Here is a 21,327-nt window from a genome sequence, read left to right on the forward strand (position 1 = left end):
TATAACTAGTCTGGGTAATTTTATTAAATCAGAATATACAACCAGGAAACACTGCAGCTACATGGAGCTGCTATTGCAAAAAAGGTATTTAATTTACTGGCAGACCAAAAAAGGCGAACTGAGAATATTGGTATATTAAAAAAAAGTCTTCAGTTGTTCAAGTTTCACATATATTCAAGAAATTTTAAACTAGGAAGCATAATTGATATAATGTGAGTGTTCTCCTTATAAAATATAAAGTAACTTTTCCGTAACATCCCCCAAGGACACTAGCCATAAACAAATAATAAGGGTAGATTTTATACAGAAGAGTGTCACAGGACTCCTGCGGTTAACACTAAAGTGCCGTAACAAATCTGGCCCAACGATGAGCTTCAGACCCTGCAAATATTCACGTTCAATACATTTGACTGTTCTCCTAAATGGGGGAAGAAGACAAATAATACCAAAAGTATTGTGGTCACCAATTTATAAAACCATTGTTATTTTAAAGCTAGTTGTAAGACTTCAAAAGTTTAAAAAATAGTCATTTGTGGGTATTAATTGCATCTTACCACGTAACTGGTAAGGGTTTTCTCATCTCGGTGCCCAGGCCTCAAAGCAGCATTTCAAACACACTGCCTAAACATTTGCACCCTCTAGCTGTCAGAAGTCAAATACGTACGATTTTACCTTGGGATAGAACTTTGAGGCTGATTTTATCCACATAGCCTGAAAAACACCCCAGAAGCAAACTTCAGTCTTCCATATCTACCTAACTGGTTCGTTTACAAGCTCTGCACACATACAACTCAGCCTCTGCTCAGGCTTGTCATCCCATGCACACGACCCACAAGGAAAACAAGTTAAATAAAAATAAAAGTCACAACTCTGTGTACTACTTAAGCTGAATATCCAATTATAAATTGGTACATCAAACTGTCTAAATAAGATGTTTTAGCAATCTTGTTAAAAAAATTCTTGGGCAAAATATATCTAGTTTTAAAAAACACCCCAAGATTTTTTAAAAACACTTGTACTATACAACTTATAGGAACCTTGAAATAGGTTTACAAGGTTTTAATTAAGGTATTTACATACCAAGTGATGTAAAGAAAAAGAAAAAGAAAAAAAAAAGAAATCTAATTTCCAATGACATTTTAAAATGTACTAATGCATCAAAGATCAAAGATTTGTATGAAATTAAAATTAAGGCCTTTTCTGTATAGTAATTTGTATAATTTTAATTTTACATAGTAGCCAACCTTGGAAGTGTCAGTCTTAAACATTCTTATCAATCCATTGCATTCAATGCAGTGGAGAGTGTGAAGTGTTACTTCAAATAATTACATTGCTGCTACTTCTATGTTGAAGCATGCTTTTTAAACACTGTAGTTATTCAAATATTTACAATGTATATCATTTTAACTTCGTGTAAAAGCACAAGTATGACTGTCTGATTTTAATACAAACACCATACTTGGAATTTCCCCCCAAAATGAAATGTAATTTACTACAATTTTAATAATCAACACTTTTTAAAGTTTTAAAAATATGTCTTAAATGTGGACCACCAACATTTGCTCAAGTAACTCAGATAATGCTGTTCCTTATTTAGCTTGAAAATTTCTTTATCAGTCTGGCTTCGGTTTCTTTAGGCATAAAGTATTTCCTCCAAAGCGACTCCAAAATCATGCAATTTCTTCCAATATCACACTTTTTTCCTGCTGACTTCAAATGTGGTCCACCTCAAGGGAGGGGAGGGGAGTATCAAGGTTCAGGATGAACTTATGTGTGATTCCCAGTTTTTCACGATCCTCCCTTTTTTTGCTCTTTTAAAAACACAGTGAGTTAAAATACTGAACAGCAAGATAAAAATGGAATAGTATCTAAGAATCAAAACGTATTACCCATTTCTCCTATTATATCAAAATTTGTAGTCAGAATTGTCTTTATTGACTTTATTTTAGTTTTTGTACACAAAGAAAAATCATGTTCATATCCATCATGAACAAAAACTTAAAAAGGCAGAACTAGAAGACATGTGTCCTTCACCAAAGCAAAGCTGTGCTAAAGGTTCCAAACATTTCAATTTTTAAAATAAATATTTTCATTTTCCGATGTCTACTTTCATGTCTTCAGAGTGTCACAGGAAACTGAAGCTATCATGAATTACAATTTTGTTTAGAGTCCCAGCTCACTGTGTTTGGTAACTTGCCATACCATATCCAGCTTGGTTAGGAGGAGGTATTACAGGGGGAGGAGCTTGTCCTTGGGGAGGCTGAGCACCAAATCCACCCATCCAAGCAGCAGAAGGTGATTGACTTGGGGGAAACAAAAACAAAAACATCTTGAGCAAACAAAAGAAAAACTTATCTATACATTTATACAAAAGTCAAGCAGAGCCTAATCACAGAATAGACAACAGGAAATCAACACACCTACAACAAAGAGCAAAGAAAAAGTGATACGCATCCACGTATATAGAATACATATCCCAGGATTAGTCTTAAACTTTTGTTAAGATAATCACAACTTAACACAGTAACTTCTCTGAAGAATATCTCAAAACTGGTATTTATAAACTGACAGATCATCTACCTATCCTGTATTGCAAACATGGGACATCAATTTAAGAAATTTAAAAAACACAAGTTCATGTTGGAAAGAGAAGAAGGAACGAGTCAAAAAAAGATCTGGGCTGGCCTGGGAAAAGGTGCAAAGGACCGACCTACTCTATGAACAAACAGGGGGCAAAAAGGAAGCTACTTTGTATCACATAAACCTCTTAAGACTTCTCACACAAGCCAACAGACATAAATCATTAAATTTCTGAACACATCTAGGCAAAGACCTTTTCCACGCAAAAATTAACAAGGAGATAAAATAGATTAGAAACGTCAGTGAAGTTCTACCAACTGCTGACAGAGATGATAGGACACACCAAATGTTACCCCAACCTTCCCTTTCACCTACATAATAAAAAGCAAATGTTTAGCACCATAATCACTACTCGTAAGGTTTCTATAAGGCTTATAATGTCAAACAGTCTGATGAATTTACTTTAAATAGATTCTCCCTAGAAAAAGACACTTTTTATCTCTTTTGTCAAAACCGGATCTGTTTCTACACTGGAAAAACCCAACTACTCACTCTACTCCGAATCCTTGCTGGTTCCATGGTTGCCCGTATACTCCGTAAGGCGGGACTTGCCACCCATTTGCCATATACTGTCCGTACTGCTGTGGGTTTCCATAAACCTGGCTCCACTGGCCCCACTGGCTATAGTCGACCTAGGAAAAAGCAGAGCACTGTTTCAGGGGCTAAGTAAGAAACACAGGATTTGAAGAAAGTGGGAGGCAAGGAAGAGAAAAACTAAGTAAGCACCCTTATGTGAATAGGACTCTGTTATTTATCATTGTCTAAGTTTATTGGGGTGGTGACACCTGTGGAAAGAAAGTATTAAGATTCAGTTAATACCGCAAAATAATCACTTTTGAAAAAGCATTAATAAAATCAACTGAAAGCAGCTATAGGCTTTTACTTTCTGTTTGTTTATTTTACAGAGTTTCTAAAGCTTTTATGTAGATATGTAAGACGGAAACCTTAAAAAGTGCTGTGAAAAATCGAATTACCTGTTGGAAGTTTTTAGTCATATCAGGAGATTCTTTACCCCAATAGCATTTAACAACATGTCCTTCAATAGTAGTGCCATTCACCGAAACAATGGCATGGGCCGCACTTTCATGGGTTGAAAATCTAAAAGAGGAGGATATGAGGTTTTTGTCTTTTTTTTAAAGAACTTATTTAACACAGTAAATAATAGAAAGTCATTAGTTCCTATCTGTCAACACTTGGTGTAGACAGAACTTGAAATAAGTTCTACATTGCAAAGAAGTACTAAAGTAACAAACACTGACGCCTGAGGGGATCAAAGCATGTAACTGAAAGGAACGGGTCAAACAGGAGTACCCTGTAGGTAGGATTTTACCTGACAAACGAATAGCCTTTCTCTGGAAAAACTCTTATTTCCATAATTTGTCCAAATGGCGAAAAAGTCTGTCTCATAAGCTGATCTGAGAAACAAAAACACACAAATAAAATACTTAAGGCTCAGGACCCCGGTACGACGATGCAGCCCCGCAGAGAAGGGGAGGCGACAATCACACACTGTACCTGTTAACCCAGAGGCAATTCCCCCACAGTACACAGTACAATTTTTTGGACTTGACTGGTTTACTACATCTTCAAATCTCAACTGCTTAGTGTTATCTATATGCAGAAAGGAAACAAAAATGTTGATTGTACATGGAGTATAAAACGGATTACGACATACTGTTAAGATACGCCTCACTGGGCGAGAAAATACAATTTTTTTTCTTGACACTATGATTTGATCTATAAAATCAGCTGGTTCACTGCTCCAAATATACTAATTACCAAAGCCCAGTCACTATCAGAAAATTAAATTCAAGATGAAATGAGGCTTACAGTACTAATTTAAATTTTAAGAAATTAAGACCACGCTAATTCATGATTTTGTGACATATCCGTAATCTTAACATACATAGTAGACAAATCTTACTTTCTTGTGTACTTTTAGGCGCAGGTGGTTTACGTGTGGCCCAGTTGGTTCTGATCTGACGACCACCCAACCACTGACCTCCCATATGCACAATTGCATTTTCTGCATCCTACAGAGAAAGAACAGAAAGAAAGAGTAATTACAGACACAGAAAACTGTGGTATATAAGACTCAGTAAGATGAAATAAAATGCTGGCACTGCTGGATCCAATAAATCTTTTCAGTAAATGAATTCGCTAAGCACCCTAAGTATACAAACCTGAACTAATATCACAAAACAATGATCTGAACTTGGGTGAATACATAAAAACTATCTTTATTCACAGCTTTCAAATTACAGCATTTTTAAGCATTAAGGGAGCATAACTGAAGCATCGTAATTCAAATACATGAGGAAAAATCATAATCGCACGGACTACCAAAACAGGAGAAAGCAGGACTCCCACAACACAGAGCTGTTCACAAATATCTTAATTTAGTGGTTGATCTGAAATGTAACTTTTACCGAAGAATATACAGAAACTCTAATATTATGGTCTAAATTACCTACCCCCAAAAAATCTACACTCTAGTAGCAACAGATTATGGCTGTGACACAAGCCTGAAAACTCATCTTCAAACAGAAGATTTCTGCATTATGATTCAGAATGCTGCCAATAAAGCTGAGTTTAATTATCACAACTAATGTGAATATGAATCTAAGCAAAGAAAGAATGCAACTCCTATTCTCTGTCTTGCTGCTTCAGCCACTTTGATAAAACGTAGGTAATTTAAGTTGCTGAAACGTCTAAAATGTTAATACCAAAGCCTGCTTTATTATTTGATCTTACACTCAGTGCAAATGCTTAGATATTTTGGTAACTCTTTCTTAAAGAATTTAGTTTTCTTTTCCATAATCTGCTATAGTCATTAATATCCTAGCTACAAAAGGATGAATAATTTAAAAGTTAAAATGAAGATTTTCATGGTTCAGACTAAATATAATTTAACTTCCCTCCAAATTCTGAGATGAGCACGTATGTCCTAGTCTTGAGCCTGACTTCCAACACGTCCTACCTTTACCAATGCATAAATGCAACTGCAGTAATACTCTTCCTTAAAATCAGTCTATCTTTTTCCAGTATTTATTTCCAAGAAAAAATTATTCTCTACTACTAAAACATACAAAATTACACCAAAAAAACCTATGGCAGTCAACATCTAAAAATATTCAAGATTCAGAATAATTAACGACTAAATTTTTTATTAAATTTACATTAAGTTGAAAAACATACCAGTTTGTTATAAAAAGATACAAAACCATAGCCTTTGGATTTTCCAGTTGCCATGTCTTTAACTACTCGGGCATCCCTGTGAAAAGAAGCACAGCTAAATGAGGGAAGTAAGAGTCATCCTCAAAATAAAAACTAAAAGGAACCACACACACTGTATTGTGAGCATTTTTTTAAATAAAATTCCAGTTAGCCCTAATTAACTACTGCCATTCCTGAACTCTCCCTAACGCTTCTTTACCTGTTAGAAAAAAGCAGTAAGACAAAAACATGTAATAAACATGCAACCTAATCAAATAGCCTGCACTTTCTAAACTAAATGCTCAAATTTGAAGATTAATAGGAACAATAGTTTCCTTTTCTAATATTCTATTGGCTAGTGTCCTCTAAGGTTTACTGGCTCTATAAATTACTGTAACAATGCTAACTACTTTACCATGCAATCTCTAAATAGTTAAATGTCTTCTGCCTAGTGATACAAAATATATGAAATATTAAAAAATTGAAAAAGAGGTAAAAATAGGAATTAAAAAGGCATACATGGCCTGTTAACAGATTTCTTTATTTTTCTTGGTCAATTCTCTATCATCATTTTGGAGTTTGGGCAGCTGTAAATTTTGAAAAATTGACATTTTCAGAAATTTAAGAAAGGAGAATAAAAAACTAACAACAATGCTAAGCACACCAGTACGAAAACAACAAATTTACACAGAAATTTTAGTGAGTAAGTTAAAATGATTGGAAATATAGAACTCCACTGAATATAGAATGTTAAAATGTAAATACTAAAATATGTATATATAAATAATGTATAATAAGAATAAATAGAAATGAGAAAAAAATCTACAACTGAGTTCCAGTGTGCACAGTTCCTTGCAGTTAGCCTTCAAGATCCTGTCCATTCTTATGAGCAATTCTGCAAAATAACCAGAATGCTATTACTTTTAATTGTGACTTGGACTTTAGAAAAACTGCAGGTCTCAGGTATAAATAAAGATTGAAAAACAGCAACCTGTATTATTTTTTATATTGATTTTTAAAACAGTACTACTTACCACATTTAAAGATTAAAAAGCAAAGCAAATATCAAAATAGAAAATTAAGAATTAAATCTTTCTTTCAAATAAATCTATAGAACAACAAATCGTATACAGAAAAGTATTGTTGTTCTGAGTTGAAACACATTCCTGTAAAGTAGTACTACAACGTTTAATTTAAATCTACAGGAAGTACACAAACATTACACGAATTTTAATCAGAAAGATAAATTGTGATAAACATTTTATAAAACTTATAAAACCACTTTTAATTTTCCAATATATTTGATCATGTAACACATAGTGAAATTTGAGCATTAACTTTGCTAAAAATCAAACCACATTTGGGCCCTAACTAGCAGAATCAAATACCACTAACAAAGAAACATCTACTAATTAATCCCACATTTATGGCTCAGACAATGAAACATTTTAATATTGTAACAGTACTACTTTTGAGTTAAAATATTAAAACACATTTACCATTATAATTAAACATGTACATTTCCAATTCAACCACAATATACCCAAGGATTTACCTACTTTTCCCAATTTATAATTCCTTCTATAAAAATTTAATACACAGCATACATCACATTCACTTTTGGTTAACCACCAAACTTTAAAAACATTTGACAGAAAGTTGGACTTTATAATAGGCTTTACCACCCAAACATCTGCTTCAAAGATAACAAACAGAATCACTTAAAAATTTTTAACATATTATACACAGGATTAGATGAAAACAAGACCCCAAAACACTGAAATGACATTAACATTTTCAACAACATCTACTAATCAAAAAAACAAAACAAATCAACCAACAAACAAAAAAAATCACACTAACTAGGGAAAGAAAATCTTAGTTCCGGTACAAGTTAATCATATACAATTGTGCCTATCACTACTGAATATAGTATTGATTGTGATACTTACGATATTTTACCAAAGGGGGCAAATGCTGATTTGATATCTTCTGTTGTAATTTCTGGACTCAAATCCCCAACAAACACGTGGAAGTGATCTGAAATCAAAGCATTTGGTAATCAAATACTTAAAGTCAGCTCCTAAGCCTTTTTCAGGTAACACTAAGGGAAGAGAAACCCTATTTAAGCTGGTAGCGCTGCCGGGATAATTTGAGAACTCTTCCACAGTGAAATGCAGCAGAAGTACTTACTGGAAGTATCTTTTTTCTGGCTACTTGGTGTTGTTGCCCAGTTTACTTTGACCTCCTAAAAATAAAGATTATATTTAATACAATTATTAGGCACGTCATTATGAATTCTAACACTTACCACTTATTAAATCACTGATAATTTTTGTAAAAACACTAGGCTGAATAAAGCAAAACCATCACTCAGCACAGCTGAATATTTGTTTAAAAACTCGCTAAAAAAGAATACAAGCTAATTCGCCATGCAAATATACACACTTGTGAGGTGCCATCATTCTGTTATCTTACCTTTCCCAAAATTTTTCTCCCATTCATAGCAGCTAATGCAGCAGCTGCATCTCTGTGTTCATAAAATTCCACAAAGCAATATGGGTCATTGCTTGTATGCTGCAAAACAGAAAATCCAACAGAAGAGTTGACCCTTCTGCTATCGGGTTGCTGAGAAGAAAATCCAGGAAAAAACATTACTGACAGCTAGGAATGTACAAGGTGAGATTGCATCAGCTTATGAAAGCCTAACACTTATAAAAATAAGATTTATAGCTACACCTGACTTTGCACCTCAGAATACTGTTGTACGCAAACAGAACCAACTGAGCGCTATAGAATCAGGACTATCTCTGTTAAATCAAAATACAGAATGCTGGTGAAATACGTTAAATATAAAACAGAAGTTTATATTAGACCAAACAAAACCTTAAGTTTAGATCTGAGATAAGGACCACTCCTTACCACTGCTCTTCTCTCTCCCAACATTATTCCCAAAAGGATGAATTCTATTTATGTATCATAATCCTTCCTAAACTATATCCATGCCAAAAAAAAAAATATATATGTATATATATATATATATATATATAAATGAACCAACTTTACAAACTTTATTCCTGATTGAAACTAGGATTTGTAGTACTACACACGAGGAGATGAGATTATGTATTTCTTTTCTGGATAAGGAATGAGAATAAAAATGGAAAAATTTCACATTTATAACCAGCTATTGAAATGAACTCCCCATCTTTCAAAATATCCTAACGAACAGGAGACTCTATTTAGTCTTCAAAGACCAGAAAAATATACTAGTAATCAAGAAAAGAATTTCTGAAAGTATGTCTTAATAAGATATGCCAAGACAAAGCTACAATTTTTAATCACAGAAAATAAGAAATCTTTATTAAATATGTTCTACAACATTATGCTTGAAAGTAGTTGGCAAATAGACATTTATAAAGACAATGAGAAAGTATTACCTAAGTTATAGCAACTTTATAATCTAACAGCCAAAATGGAAATGAATTTTATAAAACTGCAACCTACACTGAAGAGCCGCAAAACCGTACAAACACATTTCTGCATAAGGCTAAAGCATTCATCACTGTTCAATGTAAAATGCCCTAAAAAATTAATACTATTTAAAACATGGAATTCTAGTTGCACTTACAAGGGGTACAAAATACCAGATAAAATAAAGATCTTTTCAACAACCACTGTTTTTCATTCCAGGAAAGTTTTAGAAGAAAAATCCAAAATAAGACGTCTAAAACAATAGTGGCGAAGCAACCAGAAGGCATTTCCTTGAGGGAAAAAAAGTGTGATCATTAATACTGACAAGAAAACTATGGGCTCTCATACAAAATCCTATTGTCGTAGCCATGTGAACTCCGTTCTTAAGAGGTACAGAAAGGAAATGGGGAAAAGATTCCAAAGAAAAACATGCATTTAAATTCCTCTTATAAAAGAGTTAACATTTACTGGTAACATTCATTTGTAGAAATGATTTAAAGGTAAACAGCAAGCTAAAACTATGCTATTCAATTTTTCATTTTACTCCCATCTCTTCTGCCCTGATGGTCTTTAAAGAAAACACTGGTAATTGTAGCAAAACGTACAGGGGTCCAATGGTAGATCCATAACAACATAAGGCTTTAGTAAATTAGCCTACTTCTGCAGACTGACTTCAAGCTTATCTACCTAGTAGCAGGCCAACCCCATTCAATGTATGAACTATGCATGTGTACACACACACACACACACACACACACACACACACACACACCACACTGCCTTTCATCTAAGATACCACCGATCTGTCACAACCCAACTGTCAGAGATGTTAAAATTTTTTAGCCTTAGAATCACTAACATTACATTATAGTATATGGAGAAACCTAGAATCTAAGATAAACACTATCTAAAGTAAAAGACCATAAAACTAAAGGAAAAGGATTTTTCACATACTAAAATGGAATCTACGAAAAGAAAAATAAACGCCTACATAGTCAGTAGTACAATTCATGCTCTTTGGAAACTTCCCACCTATGCCACCAAGGGACACTCTAAAAAAATCAACTATGTCCTTACCTTAATTAGTATTGTCACCAATTTTTGTTGGATGACATAAATGTCAAGACAGAGAAATAATGAGACTTTACAACTATCTACAAGTCTGAATGTAGGAGTAGTAGAATATGGATGAATTATAAAAAGCCATTTCAAATCCCTCTCCCCTCAAATGGCTGATTGTGCACACAGTTTAAAAAGGGTACTATTAAATATTTATCAAATGTTTCTCCAAAATCTGCTAGTGACTCTTTCCACTTTCTCATACCCCATTCTCTCCTGAACCCACTCCAGTCAGCTTCCTACCCAACCAGGCCAATGAACCTTTGTGCTGAGCCCACCAGCGACCCTTCTGCCACCTCTATGATCCTTTTTCTGTCCTCATCTTGACTTTCAAGCAGAACTCAAAACAGCTAACGACTCTTTCTCCCTTAAATATTCTAGTTTAGGTTCCACATAGCCTCTTGGTTTTCTGGTTTTCTCACTTGGAGGATCTTTCAGAAGGTAGTTTTCCCCCTTCACTCAAACTCTGAACATCACCCTAAATGCGGAGATGCTCCAAGCACTTGGACCTGAGCCACCCGACTCTTCTCCATCAGCAAGTACTCTCTGCAGATCCAGCAACCAGATCTCATCTGGTCCCACAGGTTCAAATACCACTGCAAGCTCGTATCATCAGCACTGCTCTTTCAGTTTCTCCAACTACCTACATATAAAGTCCATTTATTTGTCTAACATGCACACCTTCAATTTAACACTGCCAAAACAGAACTCCTGATTCCCACCACTCCCCTCACCCATCCTGTGCCTCCTCTGACCATGCCCATTTGAGCAAACGAAAACATTACCATCCACACAACTGCAAACAAGAATCTTAGTGTCTTTCTTGTCTTCCTTCCCCATATGTCCCCGCCACCAATCCAGTCCTATTGATTCCACCTCCAGTTATATTCCAAACCTACCTATTTCTATTTCTACACCTACCACTTTACAGACAAGCCCCCATCATCTCTTACCTAGGTGAGTGAAATAAACCCAGCTGGTTTCCCTCCTTCCATTCCTGTCCCCTACAATCCATTCTCCACGACAGTCATTCTCCAAATAATTTTAAAAATGCAAATCAGGGGGTCCCTGGGTGGCTCACTCGGTTAAGCATCCGACTTCAGGTGTTATCTTGTGGTTCGTGGGTTCACGCCTTGCATTAGCCTCTGTGCTGACAGCTGAGCCTGAAGCCTGCTTCGAATTCTGTGTCTCCCTCTCTCTCTGCCTCTCCTACCCTCATGCTCTCTCTCTTTCAAAAATAAACAAACACTAAAAAAAATGCAAATCAGAGTAACTCCTTACCCTTCTTAAGACTCCACCATAATCAGAATAAAATCCAAACTGTGTGCCACGGCCTGGAATGCCCCAGGTGGCTCCAAACCGCTGCCTGCCTGCCTCTTTACTCTCATTTACCACCACTTCGTCCACTCCCCAGGCTCCAGCCATCCTGGTCTTTGGTTCCATGAACTCACCAAGCTCATTACCAGCTCAAAGCCTTTGTATCTGCCATTCCTTCTGCCTCCGGCTCTTAACATAGATGGCACCATCTCGTTATTCTCATCTCAGATCAAAGACGTGACCTCTTCCCTTACCACCTACCCTATATTAGCACCAAACCTCCAATCCCCATACAGACCTGTTTTATTCTCTTCATAGCTTTTATCCCTAAATGCAACTATCTTGTTTACTTGCTTTGTGAATATTCTCAATGTATATGAACTCATGGGAGTCGCCTTTATCTGGCTCTCCACTGTATCCCCAGCACAAAGTAAATTTTTGATGAATAAAAGGATGAATGAATGCAGGAATAAATAATCAAACACAAGAAGTAAAGAAGAGATACCAGAAGAGAATGATGATTATTATTAGTTAAGAAAGAAGACCAAAAGGCCAATTTGCTTTACTGGTTTTTCAGAGTTCCCCTTGCAGGGCATACACGAACTCCTGGGCACAGCTTCTGGCCCCTGCCGAACACTCCTGCCTCATCTCCTGGCATTTTTTCTGACCAATCTCCTTTGGAAGGCCAGCCATGCTAGGGTTTCTACCTTCCCACTTCCTATCAAAGAACTCCTGTTCCCTCTGTCCACCAGGCTGGATCGATGTTCTTCTCTCACCCAGAATCCCTTCCTCTGCTATCCTTCAGTTTCAGCCCGGACATGGACTCCTCCCAGAAAGCCTCCCCTCACCCCAGACCTTACCGGACCTCGGTGCTCCCACAGCACTTGAAGCTGCCTACTTCCACAGCATTTATCATCCTCTGTCATTAGTGCCTGTTAACTCCTCTGTCTCCCTCATTAGGTGGTAAGATTCTACGGGGCTAAGAACTGTCTCATTCATCACTGTATCTCTAGCACTTACCAGAATGGCTGGTACGTAGTACACAGTCTAAAAAGTGTGTGGGTGAATAACAAAAAGGAAGACAAGAACGAACTGAAACACAAATCTTTGGGCACTGCTACACAGTCTTAACCAGGAAAGTATGAAAAGAAAGTTTTCTTTGCAAAAAGGGAAAGAATTCTTGCCCTAACAGTTTAATTCCAATCTGGGTAAAGCTACTCAGTTATTAGTATTTATTAAAGATGCTCAAGATGCGTGGTGCCGCAGCATACACGTGAGGGGCTAATGTGCTCCCACATACACCGGTTCCTAACCTTTACGTGTGTGTTTTCTGAATCCGTAACATTCCCACCGGAAGCGTATGCAATGTCACCTAGTTTTTCAACACTCTGAGATAAGCTCTAACAACTTTTACAAGTGGAATCACTTGATGACAACTATATCCTGAAGAATGACCATGTGAGAGGAACAGCACACAAACTTTGTCCTCTCAAATAAAACTCCTTTCTAAACCTAGTCTGTCAGCCAAGTCAAAGTAATAAGTCAACACAACAAACGTGACCCTCTCCATCAGAATAAGTGAGGCTTAAAACGGTATTTTTAAATGATACTAATCAACTCATGTATTTCAAAACGGTAAACATCATGCTGTCAGCACATGGAACTGGGAAGATCTTACCTCTGTTATCATTTTACAGCTTTTACAGGGTCCAATCTGACTGAATAACTGAAGTATAAGGACTTCTGTCACATCTCTGGAGAGGTTACCTACGTATCTGTTCAAGAAGAAAAGAGTACATTATCAGCAATTTCCTTTCAGCTCTGGCTCTAATGCATTATCATTTAACTCAACACCTTTTATTTCATTGTAACTTCCTGCCTTCAATAACATTTTTCCAATTAAGCCTGATCCTATGAAAGTTAAGACTAACCCTTATTTAGGAAAGCAGCAATTGTTCTCAGGCACTAAATTAGGCCAGTAAAGCACCACTTCACACGTTTATAAAAAAGAAACCAGTGTTACTTTGCATACCCCAAAAGCCTATTATTCTGTAACCTATGTATCATTTTCTCATTTTATTTGTTAGAAGAAAAATAATAAAAATTTAAACCAGTCTCAAAATAACTACAATTTCTGGATGTAAAACACAGTTCAAAATGTGTGTGTGTGTGTGTGTGTGTGTCTGTCTCTCTCTTTCACACACACACAAAATACCAAAAATACTGATTGATTATAACACCTGATCGTAAAGAGATATGAAACTTAAGGTGAGTTTATCTTAGAACCCCAACTAAAGCAATTACACAAACAAAGAACAGAATAAAGGTTAGAGCAAAACAGAGATTGGAGGGCTTTGTTCTGTCTTGCTAAATAAGATTTATTGATATGTCTTCACTGTTTTATTGAGGAAAGCAGGGCAAAATCGTAAAATTTCCTAATCTAAAATATATCAGAAGCAATAAAATACATCTTTATATAGATAACAAAGCAAATATAAGATTTCTTCAGAAGTTTGGAGAAAATTAAGACAAATCTAGGTAAACTTATACTATTTAAAAACTTGGGATTATTTGTTAAAATTACAAATTGAATATATGTATTTTTTATAAGAAATTCTGAATACAGATAAACTCAAAAGAAAGGACCACCACCACCCAGAAATGACCACCGGGTTTCTCTTGTCCCATGGATTTATATTAATTTAGCTTAATAAACTGCCAAACTTGTAAGTGTTTCTGGTACTTGGTGTATAATTCCTAAAACTCACATCTGTTATGAACAATCTCATAAACCCAACAATACTTATAAAATTTAACATAGTTTCTCCTGGAAATTAAAAAGACATAAGTTTTATTTTCCTAACAATAATATATAACATCTGGCAACTGAGTACTGAGACCAAAATAAGCCTTGCATCTATGGTTACCATATTAAATACATAACTGCTTTAAGCTGGAACATTTTGAAAAGGAAAAATAAACTGAGAAATTTAAAGTGTAAAAAAATTATCTGATTAAGAATGAATAGCAAGAGCGCCGGCCGAGGTAGCTCAGTCAGTTAAGTGTCCGACTTTTGATTTCAGCTCAGGTCATGATCTCACAGTTCATGGGTTTGAGCCTGTGTTGGGCTCTGTGCTGACAGCAAGGAGCCTGCTTGGGATTCTCTCTCTTTCTCTCTCTGCCCCTTCCCTCCTCTCTCTCTCCCTCTCAAAATAAATAACATTAAAAAATAATAATAATAATGAGTAGCAATTCAATGAGTTCAGCTAAGAATTTTCATTGCAGTGGGTACTTACATGCTCTAAAACTGAAACACAAGTCCAATGTTACTTAAGCAGAAAATTAAACCAGGGACAAACTGGTTTAGGTCTACTATGCCATCTTTTTCTTATAATTAAAGTAGAGCAGACCTATCGGTAGGCCATGGAGTGACATACTTTTTCCAGCAGTAGCAAAAGGTTATACGATTATAAGCTCGTCAGACAACTGCCTATTCATTTTTAACTCATAGGGGTTTGTGAGCCTGTATCCAGGGAATAATTTCTTTTTGTACAAGGTAGAACTATCTATAAAGAAAATGAACAAGTGACCGTGGTCTCCTAAATGTTATATTCATTTAACCTAAAGTGCTAGCTAGTTCGTTTCTAAGAGAATACAAGAGGAAAGGATAAAACTGATTTTCACATACTGACACTAATAACGAAGTTAACAGAATCACCATTTTAATATAACAAAATTTAAATAACTTAAACGGTTTTAAATTTGCGTTACTGTTTATACATTGATTTGTTAAGAAAAAACTGCATGGGCATTAATTACCTTCCACACCTAACAGTCACAATTAAAGCTGTTACTGCTTAATAGGATTTTTATTCCACATCAACATCTTTCGAGTGAGTTATACATTTTGAAGAATTCTAGGGGCACATTTAGATACAGCAATTTACATTTCAAGCACTGATGCCAAAGAGCAAAATGGTAATCTAAGTTTAGAATGTCATGAAATACAGTAATTCAGTGTTCAGGTTTCCTACTTTTTAAATATCTCCACTAAAAGTTCAGTGGTAAAGCAGCAAACTAAATTCCAAACACTAATATAAAAAAGGACTTCCATGACAACACATAGAACACCTTAGTTTACCAGGATAAAAAGGATGTAATTCATCACATAATTTCACCTAAATTTCACCCAAATCTCAGACTGCCTTCTCCTTTACTCGAGTTCTATAACTCATTCATTTGCAGATGCCTTCATCCTTCCTAATACTCAACAGGGAAACTTCCTATAGCTTTTAAAATACTGTAGTACACAGCTTAAGTACCTTGCATTATCGTAAAATTTTTCCCAAAATAAATACTAACAAAAATACTTAAGACAGATGTTCAACACCTGACCTGGAAAGAAAATCATCTCTTGGCAATACACTGAAATGGTATCTTTTCTCTTTCTAAATTATAGTTTCTACACTTCATTTTCTTTCTGTTCTGGTTAAGAAGTAGTCAGTGTATTCTAAAGTTCCAAGTGTTTAAATACATACATAATTTTTACTTGAAGAACTTACAAAATAACAGAAAAAGACAAACGGCTCAAATTCTTGTATTGAGGTCAATACAAAGAGTAAACACTTAGAAAATTCCAAAACAATTTTTTACTCAAGAAAAAAGAAAGGCATACCTTAGATCTATTTTGTCTTCTATGAACAGGAACTGTAGGCACTAAAGCACTAAAAATGGAAAATGATGCTTTTATCCCTAACATAAGGGTTAAAATCCAATTTGAGACCAGAGACTTGGCAGTTTCACTGCAGGCAAAAGTTCACATTGCCAAACTACTTCCTATGTCCAACTGGGCAGAATTTTAAGTTAAGATCATGCCTTTTCAGAAGACTAATCAAACTTCTTCAACACTGAACATGTTCTCACTCTGAAGAGTTACCAAGGTTGAAATTAATTACATGCACTTTTACACAGGCTACCTATGGCTAAATTTCCACGAAAGTAACATTTTTGCTTTTGTTCTTGGCAAGTTCCTATATGAGAAGATTTTATAACAATATCCTTCAATGGGCCTCTAAAGAACGGATCAATTTGTCAGTATTGCATTTGAGGAAGAGGCACAGGGGAGGAAAGGTCCGGGGCAGGGAGGGTGGGGGGTTGTCCAAGTGAACTGACCACTACATAAGGGATAGCAGCACACATACACACACATTTTAAAGAGACAGAGAATATGATTAAGTCGAACAAGGTGCTTAATTACAGTCACAATATAGCCAAATCCATTGTATAGCTAGTCAAATTTATAACAGGATCTAATAGTTTCTTCTGCTATTGCCCTCAGATGTGCAGATTATACTCTAAATCACTGCTCTATTTCCTCCTTTTTTGACAGCCTCTAACAAAAAGAAAGAACAGCCTTAAAGGATGGCATTGCATAACACGGTGTAATCCCAGATCCACAATTCCGACTCATTTTGGTGCATCAGATAAATGAAGGAAGTTAATTAAACTATAATAGAACACCATTATAATTTAATGTTGTATTATATATTCAGATATACCATGGATGAAATCACTGCACTCAAAAGCTACCCACAACACAAGCCTGAAACGTGGGTCCAACACCAGATTACACAGCATGATCTCATTTGTTTTTTTAGATCACAAGTTATCCCATACATATAACCCCAAGATAAATGTCAAATAAGAACAAAGAACATCAGAAAACAGACCTTTAAAGGATAAATAAACTTTAGGCTGAACATCATCAAAGCAATTCTATACCACTTTAAATACCATCAAATAAATTAGTAATACTGTAGGTAATGAATATTTAAAGACCTACCTAGGCTATAAACACCATATTGTTTTCTGATGATAGAACCATATGTCTTAGCTTGTGTGTGTCTGCAGGAAAAAAACCTCACTAGTAACACACAGGCATTTTAAGGAAACAGTTTAAGATAAGTTTTGTTAAGAGTACATTCTTTTAAAACATACTAGCCACTTGAAAACCTAACCCACAGATCACAATGTAAAATAAAAGAAGGATCTCCATAAATAAACAAAAAGAAATCCTACTAGATGTCAACCTCTAAAAGTCACGTTCAAAGTTTCCGTCATGTTACGTACACCTAAAACACTTTGAGGGGAATTATGTGAAATGAACACTTAGGAAAAAATAATATGCATTATTTTTATTAAAATCTGATAAAAAAAAATCCCAATTCCGAAACCTTTGCTTTTATCTCAAAATTCTACATATGAAGGTTTTTTTTTTAACATAGGTTTTAAAAAAAAGGTTTTAAAAAAAGATATAAAAATCAACAGACCACACCATGTATGACAGTCATGTCTGCTCACAATTTTACATCCCTCAGGACTTAAAAAAAACAAACTTAATACTAATTTAATGAAAAGAAGTATAATCATTGTAAAATATTTGAGTACCTCTTGTGTTCCGGGCAGTGAACTAAGTGCTGCAGGGGTAAGACCTAGGAAGATGTAGCAGTCCTTGTCTAAAAAGAAAACCCTTCCCATAGAGAAGAGTGGGAGAAGGAAAAAGGAAGACAGAACAGTAAACATGTACTAGCATACAAGTACAACTAAGCTCAAGAGGTTTCTTTACTCACATGTACACATGTCACATATTCTTAAACAACTGTAAACAAAGATGACTTAAGTGTGTTTCAGAGAAACAAGAGGATATTGGAGAAAGTAGAGGTAAAAAATAAGTGACAAAGTTAGCTCGTTAGTCAACTGAAGAAGGGTCCAAGGTCTGAGGGAGACGAAAAGGCAAATGCAGAGATAGTTATGGGAATTAAAGGTAGTGAAATGGCATATTATTTAGCCTGACAAAATCAGGAATTCCTCTTCACAAGGAACATATAGATACAGTTAATGAGTGCGCTATGAGAATTTACCAATTATTCAGTAGCTATTATGATGCAGTGATGACATTTCAGATGTTTAGATTCAATGTAACTTGTATCTTTGTTAAATACATGCTGGCTGGGCACTAAATCCAGCTTTCCCAGATGCTTCCATCAAAGCACACATGGCTAAATATCCAGCCTTGGCTTCAAAAGATTTTAAAGGGCAAATTTCAAATTGTCCCAATTCTCTCTTTTCTGGGAAAAAAAGGTTGGAAATGGGAGACAGCACAAAACATAAATATAAAAATTCTCCTAAGCAGGCTTTTTTCACTGAAGCATTCGATGGGCTAAAGTTGGCTGTGAACTCTCAAAACAGGATGGCAAATACTTTGGTGAGACATTAGAAAAATAAGATTACAAAGAGTGCAAGCCCACCCTCCCTCAGGTCCCCCCCCCCCCCCAAAAAAAAACGAAACAACAAAACCCAAACCAGTATCAACATCGTACACAGATATCTGTCTTCTTTACTATCTTCTCTACTTTGGTAGAAGAGATGAGAAGCTAGTCAGACTTCCTAAGTACCCATCCACCTTCATCTATTCCCCAAAAAGTAATTTCCCCAACAGACAGCAGAGCCAAGTGGACTATGATCATATCAATACTAGGCAGAGGCAAAAGAAAACAAAGCAGTGATCTGACTCCTTGTACTGGAGGTAGGTGTGCTGAGTTTCCAGAGGCTAGGAAAACCGAAGGTGCCCAACTGAAACACTGATTTAGAAATTACTCAGACTTTTTAAAAAATGTAGAAAAAAGAAAGGAGTGCCACACTATCCGGAAAGGAATGCAAATGCTGAGTCATCACTCTTCATTAGGAAAGAAAGGAAAACTGGAACAAGCGGTTGGAAGATGAAATTCATTCATTAGATCGGGCTTCAGGTAAACAAGCAACAGCAAGATAGAAGAAAAAGCGCTCAGAAGACACACATCGAATAATGGGTAGACATCATTTTATCCAATTCTGAAGGTCTCAAAGCACAAAACAGATTAGGAGGAGGCAACACCAAAAGAGCAAAAGCAGTTTAACAACTGGTTGTCAGTGTAGCGTAGGTAGCGCTCAAAGTAAACTTCCAAGAAGGGAAAGATGCTCCGGTGGCAAGAGGCATCCCTTTTGCACTTCAAAAGTAGCGGGCGCTTTTCGAGTGTCTCTGACAGCGTGGGCGGGGGCACGTGGGGCAGAAAAAGAGAAGGGACTTGAGTGGAGGAAGAGTGTCCAGCTCCCTCGGAGAGCTTAGCTTGGGAGAAGAGCTGGGAGCGATGTAGCCGGGGACGTGCAGGGCGAGAGTGGTAATTCCTCGGGGCCCGCCGGGCACGAGTCTGCGGTCCCACCCCCGGTCCCACCCCCACCCAGGCCCTGCCCCCGTGGGGACCGGCAGCTCCCGGCCCAGTCCAGGGCCCCCACAGCAGAGGGGGACCAGGAGCCCTCCCTGGCCTGACAGCCCCTGACGTGCAGAAACCCGGCCTAGGAAGCGCGTGCAAAGAAGGGCGCGAGAGAAAAAGGTCGAAACAAACCCCAGACCCCAGGAAGCGACTGTTTGGGGGAAGGGAGGACTTCCTTCCCAAGGAAAAGGGGACAGAGGAGGAATGCACTTCGCGTCCGCGCCACCCCGGAATCCACCCCAGGAGCCGCCGCGAATCCCAGCTTCGGCCCGGCTCTCTTGCTCCCTCCCTCAGCGTCTCCCGCGGTGCCCGGGCCTCTCGGCGTCTGGCAACCCCCATCTCGGGTACTCACAGAGTCCGGGGCTGCCCGTCGTCTTCCATCATGGTGGGTGCGACGGAGCGATCCCGGGACAAGGGGGAGGGCAGGGCTGGGGAGGGGAGGGGGTGGGGAGGAAGGGGAGGGGGGCTCCGGGCACCGGCTGGGGACAGAGGAGAAGGCACCAAACCCTGCTCTCGGGCTCTCTCCCCCCAGCCCGCTCCGGACACTGCGCTCCAACCAGGAGGAGCAGGAGGAGGAGGAGGATGAACAAAATGGCCACCGCCACCAGCCAGGCAGGAAACGGGGCAGAGCGCAGGCGCGGCCCGCCAGGTCACCGCTCAGGCCAGCCGCGACGGCCTGTAAATGGGATAACTGAGTGGGGAGAAAAACGGGCCGCTAAGGAAACCCTGTGCCCAGTCCCGACGAATCACGTCGTCGCTGTGCGCCTGCTGGCCGGCTGAAGCCCAGCCAGCTCAAAAACAGATCGAGTGAAAAGGGAACCGCCGTGAAGCTGAAGGTTCTGGGAATTGTGGTCCTGGAGAAAGAGGGAAGCACTTCTCCAGAGGACTTCTGGGAGTTGTAGTCCACAGGAGACGGACACCGCCCGCAGCGCCCTGGGTCGCGAGGAAGAGACTTCTGGGTAGTGTAGTCGTAAGTGAGGACGTGCGGCGACCAGGAAGTCGGCGTGCTGGAAGGAGAGGGAGAGAATAAAAAGCGTCGTTGACAGGCGGGGAAAAGGGATGGGAAAAATGCTGACCGGAAAGTAAACTACAAGTCCCAGAGTGCCTCGTGCTGGAGGCTGGCCTAGGACTGCTCTAAGCATGTTAAGGCCCTTCAGTTGGCTCAGCTTGCGCGACTGCTCCGCCTTCGTCCAGCCTGAGAGCGGTTTCTTCAACTGCGTGTGAAGCAGTGCTTTGGCTCCGCGTGGTGTGT

The 21,327-nt window shown here is 37.7% G+C and overlaps 1 protein-coding gene across 7 annotated transcripts; it reads right to left on the reverse strand.

The window, feature by feature from the left end:
* Positions 1-1,925: 1,925 nt before the first annotated feature.
* On the reverse strand, positions 1,926-21,319 carry TIAL1 (TIA1 cytotoxic granule associated RNA binding protein like 1). Of its 7 annotated transcripts, none has more exons than XM_019459604.2 (13): positions 20,428-21,301; positions 17,609-17,670; positions 13,445-13,541; positions 8,335-8,484; positions 8,050-8,104; positions 7,809-7,896; positions 5,839-5,914; positions 4,565-4,673; positions 4,156-4,251; positions 3,971-4,055; positions 3,615-3,738; positions 3,133-3,272; positions 1,926-2,303 (listed from the first exon to the last, which is right to left on the reverse strand). In XM_019459604.2, exons 3-13 carry the CDS (start codon positions 13,454-13,456, stop codon positions 2,177-2,179), a joined length of 1,062 nt encoding a protein of 353 aa, XP_019315149.1. In that variant the 5' UTR covers positions 13,457-13,541; positions 17,609-17,670; positions 20,428-21,301; the 3' UTR covers positions 1,926-2,176. The 7 variants fall into 7 exon arrangements, with proteins under 7 accessions (XP_019315149.1, XP_019315151.1, XP_019315146.1 ...); XM_019459606.2 differs by having other exon boundaries at positions 8,335-8,433; positions 20,428-21,300; XM_019459601.2 differs by lacking the exon at positions 17,609-17,670 and having other exon boundaries at positions 20,428-21,303.
* Between the last annotated feature and the right edge of the window lie 8 nt (positions 21,320-21,327).

The sequence above is a fragment of the Panthera pardus genome, unplaced genomic scaffold, assembly GCF_024362965.1.
Source record: "Panthera pardus isolate Hobbes unplaced genomic scaffold, ASM2436296v1 HiC_scaffold_22, whole genome shotgun sequence".
Classification (NCBI taxonomy): domain Eukaryota; kingdom Metazoa; phylum Chordata; class Mammalia; order Carnivora; family Felidae; genus Panthera; species Panthera pardus.